The sequence below is a fragment of the Morus notabilis genome, unplaced genomic scaffold (genome assembly GCF_000414095.1).
Source record: "Morus notabilis unplaced genomic scaffold, ASM41409v2 Scaffold370, whole genome shotgun sequence".
In the NCBI taxonomy this organism is placed as follows: Eukaryota; Viridiplantae; Streptophyta; class Magnoliopsida; order Rosales; family Moraceae; genus Morus; species Morus notabilis.
In genome coordinates this window covers 381,120-393,935 of record NW_010358187.1, presented here as the reverse complement: position 1 = coordinate 393,935, position 12,816 = coordinate 381,120, and the positions used below count along the sequence as shown (strand labels likewise).

The following is a 12,816-nucleotide window of genomic DNA, read 5'->3' as shown; positions in this document are numbered from 1 at the left end:
CCTAGCCCTCCTAATTATTTTATAATATTTAATTAAAAATATATATATCATATGCCCCCAAAAGATGTGATTTTATTGAATTGAAATAATACAACAAGTACACATAAATAACTGCCTCGTTAAAAATCTTGCCAAGTAAAACCCATGGGGAGATCGGGACAAAACCTTAGCGAAGAAAAAAAGTACAATTTTCTAGGATAAGTAAATTACACTGTTGAAGAATTGATTCTTGAAGATTCTGTTATGTCTAAGTTCAAAAAATATTCTTGAATTGAATCATCTGTATAGTGTTGTTTTCGTCTTATGGCATCTTTACAGTCTTTAACACACATTAGCCCCTCCAAGATATCCGAATACATTCGGCTCCTTTTCTCGTTAAGAATTCGGTTGCTTGCACTAAATGCTTGCTCCGATTCTACTATTGACACTGGAGTTTTCAGAATGTCACGTGCTATTATGGACAGTGTTGGAAAACTATCGGTCTTACTCCTCCACCACTGTAAGATGTCCAGCTTGTCGTCATCGATTACAAAATTATCAACTAGAGATTGTCTCATTGCATAAAACACTTTCATGCAATCAAAACGAGTTGTGTTTCTACATACATGTTTAAATTGCAGGCCAAATGTCGTCTGTATGAATTCTTCAAACGCCGCATCATCTGCAAAAGAAAGAGGTAATTCGGCACTAGTTAAAAGTTTAACTAGTACCTTAGGAGCACGTTGTGCGTCGTATGTAAAATTTTATAACCCTTATGATGTGAGTGATAGTGTTTGTTGGTGGGAGTCCACACTCCCACCTTGGTGTAACGGTAGACATGCTTTCCAATGTCTATTGGGATGACTAATACCCCCACCCTTTTTTTTAGAAAAGTATTTTTTACAATATTTACATACTGCACGAATTTTCATTTCACATGTTCTTGGATTTTGTCGGGGTTCCTCTGTGAAATGCTGTTATGCGGGAGAAGTTTGCGGTCTTTTTTCCTGCCACGTTCTCCAACTTCTTCATTGTGCACCGAAGCATTATCAACCAGATTTGTAACAGGATCTAGTTCAGTAGGGTTGGAGTTGTGGGCCAACATTTCATCCTCATAAAATGGTTCATCACCAAGCTCAGGGAGCACAGGAAAATAAAAAAAATTTGATGCGGCCATTTTTTGAAAAAAAAAACAGAAACTAATGTTAATTCGTTCATTTATAAACAATAAACAATATAAATAAACTTGAGTAATATAATGTTATGTAACAAAATTGATAAGTATAATACATTTTTTTCGGGATTTTTTCAAATTGATTGAACTTTGTGAATGAAAGAGTAAGAAATTGAGGAATCGAGAGAGAAAAGCTTAGAAGCAATATCAAAGGGACAAGATGAGATATTTTTGAGAGTGAGATGAGAAGTTTAGAGTGAATTGTTATGGTGAATATTGTGTGGGATTTAAGGGTATTTATAGGAATTTTTTGAGCAATATCTAACCAAGTGACTGTTGGGCCCATCGTGTGGCTAACGGGCCGAACATGGGCCTGTGCCGGGCCGAACACGGGCCTGGGCAAAATCACGGGCTTCAAGGGCTAGGATCATGTAACGACCCGCACCCCCACCTAGTATGATATTGTCCGCTTTGAGCCTGAGCCCGCACGGTTTTGCTTTTGGGCTCACCCTAAAAGGCCTCATACCATTAGGAGGTGGTGTCATTCCTTATAAACCATGACCCATCTTCATCCCTAGGCGATGTGAGACTGTACAACTTATTCTTTCTTGGCCTTGTGCCTCAAGGGATTGATGTTTGTCACAATCACCCCTCCTTATGGGGCCCAACATCCTCGTTGACCACAATTCCGACTGGGTAGAGTCTCTGATACCATATGTAACGACATACACCCACACCTAGTATGATATTGTCCGCTTTGAGCATGAGCCCGCACGGTTTTGCTTTTGAGCCTCACCCTAAAAGACCTCATACCATTAGGAGGTGGTGTAATTCCTTATAAACCAAGACCCATCTTCATCCCCAAGCGATGTGGGACTGCATAACTTACCCTTTCTTAGCCTTGTGCCTCAAGGGATTGATGACTGTCACCGGTTGGGCCTGAGCCGCGGGCTGAGAAGTCGAGGCCTATCCCTAGCCCGTATAATGTGTCGGGCTGGCACAGCCCGTAACAATATCGTCTCGGGCTGTGCCGAATCTGACACTGTTACGGGCTGGGCCAGGCAGTCCATGGACGGCCCGTCCTATTTGACAACTCTAGATATAAATATTGATTTGGTTATTCAATCATATGATTTGTTTGATGCTTGAGAGAAGTAACGAAGTTATATTAGGTCCCTTGATTAATGAATTGAGTGAAATTAGCTAGCAACGGTTTGATAGGATGAACATAGAAATGATAAGATGAAGTCAAGTCCCTAGTACATTTGTGCATAGAAGTTTTCATATTTTATTTTGTTTTTGTATTTATTTTTTTGTTCTAATTCTATTTTTATTTCATTGAGTTCGGTTGTCTAGATAAAGTTGAATTACGATAATCTCAGTACTTAGCGGCAATTTAATACTTAATCTATGTGGAGACAATACTCACTCATCATTTACTATCAAAATTTAACACTATACGCTTGCGGCGAACATCAATCCAACCCATTTTTACTCTCATATTCATTTGGTTAGTTTGAATCACAACTTAAATTTTTATTATAATATTTTTTTTATATAAATTTACTTTTTAACTTAAATTCTCAATTGAAAGAGTAAAATGATTGAACTAAACCATACACGTCAGCAATTTTTAGTCCAGGGCCCTTGGGTTGTGCACCGTGCACCACAGCCTACCACCGATTCCCAGTGAATTTTAGTGCAGAGATTTCTCAGATTCCCGCCTAAACGTTGTTTTTAGGGCTTTTGACATAAAAAAAATCCTTTTGTACTGCGTTTCTTGAATAGTTCCAGAACAATGGTTTCCAAGGAGCGCAAAATTAGCTCCAAGCCCACCACCGCAGCAAAGGATTCTCATGCTCAGTTTCGCGGTTTCCAAACCCTAATTTCTGCAATTCAATCCTCCCAGGTCCGCTATCTTGATCTGTTACATGCGTACATTTCTGGAATTTTAGGAGATTTAGGGTTTAATTTCCGTATCCTGTTTTTGGCAATTTAGGTTTTTGTTCGCGTTCTTCATGATTCCTTGCGATTAGTAATTTTTGTTTCAAAATTCTGTTTATGTTTAAATTTCAGGGTCTAAAGCCTCCATTTTTGAAAAGTTGGTACTGTATACTGGTGAATTTGTCCTTAAAGGAATCAATTGGGTGTTCCGACAACAAAGATTCTCCGAACTTCTCGGATACTGGGTTGAAAATGGAACCTAAAGATAGAAGACTTGTTGCTGAACGTTTGTTTGAGGAACTTGGTAATAGGTTTGAAACCTTATTCTCTGCTTTGTGTGATGTTTCTGCAAATCGAGAAAATGGGCATGCCATCTTAGGTTCAGATGTGTGGGCGAATGTTGATGAACTGACCCTTCTGTTAAGATGTTGTATGGTAATCTTGACCTTGGTTGACGAAGCTTTAGTGCTCGAGAAATTTCAAGTTCTTCTGTTGATACTTGGGAAGTTAAAATCCTTTGTTACAAGTGGAGGAAACGAGAAACGTCCTGTCACTTTCAAGAAGTTCATTTCTCGTGAATTCTCCTTCGGTGATGCTACTTCTGCCACCGCTCTTTCGGAGGATTTTGTTGCTTCTAGATCTATCTTGGAACCTTCTGAGCCATACCGTCCATTTCTATGTGCAATTCTTGAGGTATGGTTTTGAAATCATATTTTCAATTGTCTTAAGTGGGATTACGATACGCTTTCGGCTTTCCTACCAACTTTAATGGCTTTCAACTTTAAAAAGAAGTTAGTTGGAAGGATGAGATGCGTGTATTTTTCATATTCTTGTACGCCTCTTATTATTCTGTTTCCTACTAGTTTTAGTGTTAGGTTCGAACTTTGAATGAAGGAAAAATTTGATGTACTTTCAGTAAATCAGTGTTTGTGACTTATCCAAAGCCTTGTCTACCCGGTGTAGGACCTGGTAGGAGATAGAATTTAGAGAGAAGAATAAAACCAAGGTAGAGAAGAAGAATCACCAGAGAGATAGATATAAAACCATGGGGGAGAAAAAAGGGGTTCTGGGGAAATGCTCAAGAGGAGGAAAACCATTAATCTCAGTATTTATTAATTAATCTTTTCCATAATTGAAATTACTAAGTACCAAAATTATAGGCAGACCTACCAAATAACAAAGTAGGAAACTAAACCAAAATGAAATAAGGAAACTAACCCTATTTCTAAAATAGCATAAATTCCTAATTATTTAAAAAACAAAAAAGTTATTCTAATAGTGTCCCGCATCACTAACATAAATGACATTCTTTTGTACTCTTTTGTGATTGCTTGATGAAATTTTGCGCAATAATTCAGTTATTATACACATATTGGGATTTTGTTAGGATCCTAGATCCTAATGCAAGAATTGGGCTATTAACAGGGTTGAGAGTAGACAAATGGCCGTTTTTATTGATTACCAAACTCTGCTATTACATCAAGAGCTTCAGGAAGCTCTGAGATTAATGGAAATGGAAGGAAATTACAAATATGCAGGAAACAAAGATAGAAGGGATTTTCGAGGAATCCCTAACCTCCCAGTGGACAATCCAAGTAGCAAATTCGATAATCCCCACACTCCCCCCTGCTTCCCCATATATCTACCGATACTCTAACCAACTTCGCACACCTCCCCATAAGGGCCCTCCGTGCCAACCACGCTCTTACCCCGTTATGACTTAGTTGGGCCTAGGCCCTTCTCCATACCTCTCTTGGGCCTTCTAACGTAAACCTTCCGCACCGGGGGTCTAACAGATTTGGAAGATAAGAATTACCTCTGAAAGATCCTGAGGCAATGGGATATAAGAATAATCTTTCTTCCTTCCTGTAACTTCATATTAGATAAGTTCAATTGAACCTCAACTCATCTGTGAAACTTGATTTGGGAATATATTTGTTAGGTATTTGCAGATGAGCTTTTGATGCATAGATTGTTGAGAGAGTATTTCATGCTCGTTGATTATGCTTCTTGCACAAGCAGAGCGCTTTTCAGGGGTCCTTTTCTTAATGATGGTATTGCAAGTGTGCTGGAGGTTATTTCTCTTCATTTCATTATATCGTTTTCTGATGAGCAAGGATTTGAGCATTTCCTTAATTGATTAAGTTGCGGAGATTGCAAGCGTTTTAGAGTTCCTGATCCTAGCCTGAATGCGGCTGTATCACTACTTTTGAACCCCATTATTCTTTCAGCACCAAAAATGTTCCATACACATTTGATTTTGTTGGTTTCTGAAGCAATTGGTGTTAGCATGTCTTCAAATATTAGACCCTCCGTCAGACTTATGGCTTGTTACCTAACTGCATTTGAAAGGTCCGTCAGCTTGTACACTAGATACATGTCCACTCTGCTTATGGATGGTCATCCCATAGGTAGTAAAGATTCTTGTGCAAATCATGGTTCATTTGGCAGAAGGTATGAATCTTCTTTTAACGATCACATTCATGAAGTTACCAATGCGAAGATATATGATGTAGTTTGTAAATCAGATTCTTTATGGAGGTCACATCTGTCCAATACGTTTTCTAAAGAAAAACCTGACCTTCTGGCCGAATCCACTGCATACATAAACGAGAGCCAACAAGGTTTTGATGAGTCATGCAAAATGATATCTTGTCAATTTTGAACAGCATACTACTTGGAGCCTTTTCGGACAGTATAAGCGATACTGTATTGTCTCGAAAGGGGGGAACAAGTTCTCAAGATATTTGTCTTATTGCTGCTATGCTAAAGTTAATCAGCAGTTCGATGTCAATAGTCTTTTGGTGTCTAAGGAATGCCAAAGACTATAGTTGTTTGAAAGTCTTAGAAGATGCTTCGTCATGTAAGGAGTATGATTTTATCGTGGATGTTATTAGCTGTTTTCAGCAGTTTAATGTATCTTTACCGGGTCAGAAGAAATTATTTTGCCTAATGAAAACTCATCGAATTAGGCATAAGACCAAGTGGATGCTTTTGCATTTCTCAGGCTTGCTATCATTAAGTTTTGTGAGTGGGTTTGATTTGTTGGTGAAAAATTGTGCAATTGTGATTGAGACACTGATGAATCTCTATGTTTTTGAAGAGGGTAATGTAGTTACAATGAGATCATTACTTGTTTCTGGTTCAGAATCTTTTTCATCTGACACTCCTCTTGTCAAAGTTAAAGAGGTGAATATCATTTAATTTCCCTTGTTTTGTCTTTTTTTCTTTTGCCCTTATTTTTCACTTTCTCACTAGTCCCTCCTTTTCACACTTTTGAGCTATTGCTAAATGTTGCAGGCCCTGGTGGATCAGAAATTGAGTCAAAAAAAAGTTTCAAAGATTAAGAAGATTCAAACTATGTGTTTGAGGTACATGCTTCTGTTATATGTACACCACGTAAAAATTAAGTTGAACATGTTAATCTGTTAATTCTTGCTTCTATTGTTTAAGTTTCCTTTCTTTGTCAATTTCTTTTAAAATGTTCGTTACTATCTTTGCTACGTTATCCATTCAAGTCTAGCTTATGGAGTTATTATTTGAAAAAAAAAAAAAAAAGTGAAAAGACTATAGAGGTGGACTTCTACACTTGAATTCTCCATATTATGCGTTTGTTGTTCTTCTTTCTGTGCAACTATAGTAGAACGCCTTTGCAGTTTTCATACCGAATCACCTACTGCTTGTCCTTGTAGCATGAAAACTATTTGCTATACTAAGGTCACAAATTTTATTCTTTGTGAAAGAAGACATGAATGTGTTTGTATACCACAGTTTTAAGTGGAAAATATCTGTCGAACTTTTTATAATTTCCAGAAATAGTAGCATCCCATTATTGCACTTTGCTCGGTTATATTGTCTTAAAACTTTCAAAGGCGAAAGTCTTTCTAGTGTCACCTTTTTTCTTCACATGTTTATTCTGACCACAACTGGCATATACATCTTGTGGGCTACCATTTGCTATCCAAGTGATTTTATTTCTTCTATTTACCAGGTCAGAGTCTCTTCCACGCTTTCCTCTAAGACCAGAAGATAAGATAGGAGAAACTTCACAAAATGCCTCTATCCTAAAGTGCACGAGGGAGTCTACTTTTGGTGTAGAGGAGGAAACAGAGGAGTCCTACAACGGAAAGGTCTATCTCCAATACCTAACAAAAGAACCCAGCAAGGAACCTGATTATGATGAGCTAGCGGACTTTGTCGAATGCAAGCCTGGGAAGGATTATTGCAGATGGTTGAAAGATAAAGAAAGATACCGAAAGTGGAAATCAAAGAAAATGGCAGTTGTGAGGTGGAAAAAAAGAAGGATGACTTGGAAACTTATGGTACAGAATAAAGCTTAGTTGTCAGAAAGGAAGGAAATCAATGGAGCAACTTTTTATTTATTTATAGTTGTGATACCCAACAATCAAGACTTCAAAAGTTTTTGGACCCCAGGTGCATAAAACCCTGTTAGCTTCCTAACTCTGTTAGGTCCCGTTCATTTCACCGATTCGAGTTTAGAATTTGAGTTTTGTTACAATAAACAGTTCTCAAAAACAGTCACATTTAACTTTTTTGTTACAGTAAAAAGTTTTCACATAAAGTTACATTTCAACTCGAATTAAAAATTCGAATCAGCGAACTAAACAGGCCCTTAGTTTCTAAGCTTTGCATTGATTTTTATATTTATCCATCTTTTCTGTTCTGCTTTGCAGGCAGTCACGTGGACTGATGAAGGGATGGTTAAGAGAATCTTTAATTAGTTTGAACGTTCCATGACATATTCAGCTCGTGGAATCTTTTGATCATATGCTTCCGGATGTTCAGATATCCACTGATCATAAATCTGGCACACAAAGCTAGAAAGGATGTTGGTGTGCAAATTGCTTTTGTTCTGCTTGGGGAGATTGAGCAAGTTGTAGTAGTAGATTTAAAAGATCAGGTCTGTCTTTCCATCTACTCTGCTCCGGAAAGAGTCGATATAAAAACACTGCTACTGAATATATTTATTCTCTTATTTATCAAAAACATATTACAGGCCTATATGTAGATGTACACGGCTAATGAATTCAAAAAATAAGTTACAAACTGACTTTTTAGTTTTAAGGCTAACTTTAAGGCTTCTCTGTTCAATGTAACTTAAGGTGAGATTTCTTTTCTAGACTTGTAGGCATAATTTTTTCCCTCTTTCTCGGATACGTCTGCTTGTAGGTCATTAATGGAATCGGTTGAATCATATCTCCCCCTACCGATTTCTTTTCTAGACTTGTAGGCGGCAGTTTTTCCAATTTTTTTGAATTTGAGACATCTAGATTAGAAGGTGAGATTGTTGGAGAGATATTTGGGGAAGAGGAGATCGGTGTGGAAGAAGTTTCCAGATTTGTAGGAGAGATATTTGAAGTGGACACAGATTTCGGAAGTTGATGAGGGGAAGATTCTGGAGGAGGTTCCGAATCATTTGAACCTGGCTGAGAGAATTGAGAGATTTGAGAAGTGGGTTCCGAATGATTTGGATTGGGCTGAAAAAATGGAGAGATTTCAGGAGTGGGTACCGAATGATTTGGATTGGGTTGAATTAATGGTGTCGTTAGAGGATAGAGAGAGAGAGGAAGGCTTTGAATATTCATTTGAAATAGATGACCCCTGATTAGGAGGGATACAATCCCAAAAATATTCCCAATTCTCAGAATTTTTTTGTGTAAGTCCGAAATATCTGGGGTGGAAAAATTCGAAAGAAATTGATGTTGCTCCCCTTGTGTGTTCTGTTTTGTAAAATATGGTTGATTTTCAAAGAAGGTAACATCTCTAGACACAAAATATTTTCATTTTTCGGGAGAATAACATCTATAGTCCTTTTGTGTAGAAGAATAACCCAAAAATAGACACTCATGAGAACGAGGATCTAATTTACCTCTATTAGGATCATAATTATGGACAAAAGACGAACACCCAAAAACCTTAAGATCAAGTTCAGAAAAAACACATGACTCAGGATAATATTCAAGTAATGTATTCAATGGAGTCTTATATTGTAAAACCCTACTTGGCATACGATTTATTAAATAACAGGCTGTGAGTACAGCATCTCCCCAAGAACACTTTGGTACATTAGAATTGAATAGTAAAGCACGAGCAACTTCTAACAAATGATGGTTTTTACGTTCTGAAATACCATTTTGTTGTGGTGTATTAACACATGAACTTTGATGAATGAGGCTTTTTTCAGTGAGAAATTGATTTAAAATATAATTAAAATATTATGTTCCATTATCAGTACGCAAAATTTTAATATGTTCATTGAACTGCGTTTTGATCATGGAATGGAAATTTTGAAATACTTGTTCTCCCTCAGATTTTTCTTTTAATAGATACACCCAACAGACACGAGAATGATCATCAATAAACGTAATAAACCATCTTTTATTAAAAGTACTACGAACACGGGAAAGTCCCTAAATGTCACTATGAATGAGAGCAAAAGGTTTTGAGGCCCTATAAGGTTGGGGAGGTAGAAAGACACGTTTGTGTTTTGCAAGTTCACAGACATCACATTGAAAGGAATCTTTATTTCTAAACAACGAAGGAAACAAATGTTTCAAAAGCTTATCAATCCATCCCAAAAGCTTAAGCTATTAGGAGGTGGGTCAACAATAGTTTTATATTTTAACACTCCCCCTCACGTGTGGGCTGGACAATGGGCAATCGTGTGGGTAAATTAATTGAAAAGCCCAACACGTGAATATTTAAACCTGAGATATATTAAAGACCCAACACATGATAATTTTTAAATGGGGATAAAGAGTACAATTACGGAAGTTTGAACTCAGAACCTCCCGCTCTGATACCATAAAAGCTAACATGAGGGAGAGAGTCGATATAAAAGCACTGCTACTACTGAATATATTTACTCTCTTATTTATCAGAAACATATTACAGGCCTATATATAGATGTACACGGCTAATGAATTCAAAAAATAAGTTACAAACTGACTTCCTAGTTTTAAGGCTAACTTTAAGGCTTCTCTGTTCAACGTAACTTAATTCCCAATAAGATTCAACACATCAGGTCCGTTTTTCCATCTACTCTGCTCCTTTCAAGTCCAAATTTTTTCCTTTACATGGATCCAATGCTTTTACACTAAATGGAAAATTTTCTTATCTTTGATTTCAATTTATTTGTTAAATTTTCTGGTCATATGTTATATATATTTTGTCATGTTATGCTATATGCTGTCTATGTTGTTCTTTATGGATACTTTATATATGTGCATACTATCTGGCCATCCAAGTTTTAAACATCAGCCGGCCTTAGAAATTTCAGGTTTGCGAGTACACCTGTAGAGAATCAATATTTCTGACGGTGATGTTGCCATTGAGTTTTATATTGTTGAACAATAGATGATTACTCTTTAAGCCTTCTCCACAAGAAACTTAAAAATTGCATCACTTCATTAAATTTTTATTGTTGAATATTTATAACCAGCTTAAACTACTATGTACAGATTTCTGGATTTTTAAGTATAATAAATTGGAGTCATTTTATGCGGAAGGTCCACGCGAAATCTTCCAGCTCTGTCACTAATTGCCAATCTGCTAGCATAATATTGAGGGGAAAGAAAGGTGTAAAAGGAATGGTGTTTAGGATTTGAATGTTCCTGCTGTATGATGAAGTTAAAAAAGTGTGGTGAAGATGGAGTCTCTATCTCTACTTTCTTTCCATGTCCTTATAAAATTCACGATCATGTTTGTTTTGCAGGTACTCTTATTTCTTCTTTGTGCTCTATGTCCACAAGATATATCAAAGGTTGGGGTTGGCAAGCTCTCACCATATGGCATATCAGAGAATTCCTAGGAGTTAAACTTGTCATAAAGCCAGATCATTCTACTTAAAGGTTTGGTTTGTGGGTTGAGGAATCTATCTAGAAATGTAGCATAATGACAGAAAATAAATATCCCGGAAATGAACCCATACATGGGTCGATATGCTAATGTAGCGGCCAACATCTTGTCAGATGGGCTGACATGAGTCGGTGCCCGCAAATGTGATACTATGGGACGTGTTCTGCCAATTTGGAGTTCTAGAGCGATTTTTTCAACCCTTTATTAGCAGAGAAGTTTTGACATTTTTTCTTTATTACTTTAGGCCCGTTTAGTTCGCTAATTCAAGTTGAGATGTGACTGTTTCTGAGTATTTTTTATTATAACAAAAAAGTTAGATGTGACTGTTTCCTAGAGCTTTTTACTGTAACAAAACTCGAATCAGTGAAATAAACGGGGTCTAAATTTACGTGTTTGATTTTTGTGAATAAGACCGACAATATGGGTCACGACACAACAACACGATTCAAAAACGACATGAATTTTACAGGTTAAGGTTGAAAAAAAGAGGTTTATATCAAAATTGGGTCGACATGAAAAATACGGGTCAATTTTAGGTTGGATCCGTTTAACTCGAACACGACACGAAATTCTTAAAAACTAAAAAATATGTATATTTTTAATTATATATTTTAAATTTAATTATGAATTTATGATATTATGATAATTATACTATTATTTGTTTAATTTTGATAGATGTTATTGTATTTTAACGTGTTATAAATTTTAAGTTATTTCTAATATGTAAAAAAATTAAAGAAAAGTATATAATTTGTGTCAATTTTGAGTTCACGAATTAATTTCATGTCACAGGTTATTTTCGTGTCGTGTCAACTTGTAAAGTGTCGTGTTCGGATTGATTATAAATTTAAAAAAAAAAGAATCAAAACATAACATGAATACGACATCACTCTGATTTGTGAAATACACTAATAGAAACTTATGTTAGCAATCAAGTTACTTTTAGGACTATTTTGCAGCATCTACTGAGAGTGAGAGTTGAGCTTTTTGTTGATTGTAAGATGAATATTATTTCTAGTGTGTGGCGTAGGCGTGAATGATTGGATTTCAGCAAATTTTGTTTATGGTTTGCCACGCTTGTTCTTTCGTACTTTTTCAAAATGTGTTATTTGTACGCGGTCTCGTTTTCACAGCTTATCCGGAGAATTTCTGCCTCGTTTTCACGAAAATAATAATGAATTTTCCGTAAAATTATGGATATTTGTATTATTATATATACAAAAGTTTTATTTTTGAATGTGGCCAGAATTCAATAACAACTAATGTCGCCACTCGCAACTAATATCTGTCGAAAATACATTGAAATATTAAAGCTAAATTCAAACTAATAAACTATACCTATCTACCTATTAAATGAGAATGAGTTTCTACGGGATCCCTGCGAAAGGTTTCGCACATGAGAAGGGAATGTGCGAAGCCTTTTGCAAGGAGTATTTTTCCCTCCATGCAGTGAAACTTTTGTTTTCTTTATTTATTTATTTTTTTTCCTTTTGGGCCTTTTTTCTTTCTTATCTTTTGCTTTAAATCTTTTTTTCCTTCTGATTTTATCTTTATTTCATCTTTATTTCTTTTGTTTTTTATTTTTTTTAAAAATTTGTATAACTGTCATTTTAAATAATTTTTCGTGCGTGTTTTTTACTAGTAAATAGACAAAAGTCTCAACACTAATCCAACTCATGTAATATATAACTGAACTCCTAAAATTCAATCAAAAAACTAAAAATCAAACCAAAGAGTCAAAACACTAAAGAATATCCCTACTCATCTTTATTCATTTTCCCACTCTTATTCCCGCCTTTAAATCGGGGTTAATTTTTATCCTTCTGACTGCTCCTCTCTAT

The 12,816-nt window shown here is 36.0% G+C and overlaps 2 protein-coding genes across 2 annotated transcripts; both read left to right on the top strand.

The window, feature by feature from the left end:
* Window positions 1–2,815: 2,815 nt before the first annotated feature.
* LOC21400176 lies at window positions 2,816–11,012 on the top strand. The gene is made up of 3 exons (XM_024161768.1): window positions 2,816–3,062; window positions 3,230–3,790; window positions 10,833–11,012. The coding sequence occupies exons 1-3, from the start codon at window positions 2,952–2,954 to the stop codon at window positions 10,926–10,928; spliced, it is 768 nt and encodes a 255-aa protein (XP_024017536.1). The 5' UTR covers window positions 2,816–2,951; the 3' UTR covers window positions 10,929–11,012.
* LOC112090436 lies at window positions 6,426–7,523 on the top strand. The gene is made up of 2 exons (XM_024161764.1): window positions 6,426–6,468; window positions 7,089–7,523. The coding sequence occupies exons 1-2, from the start codon at window positions 6,458–6,460 to the stop codon at window positions 7,435–7,437; spliced, it is 360 nt and encodes a 119-aa protein (XP_024017532.1). The 5' UTR covers window positions 6,426–6,457; the 3' UTR covers window positions 7,438–7,523.
* Window positions 11,013–12,816: the final 1,804 nt, after the last annotated feature.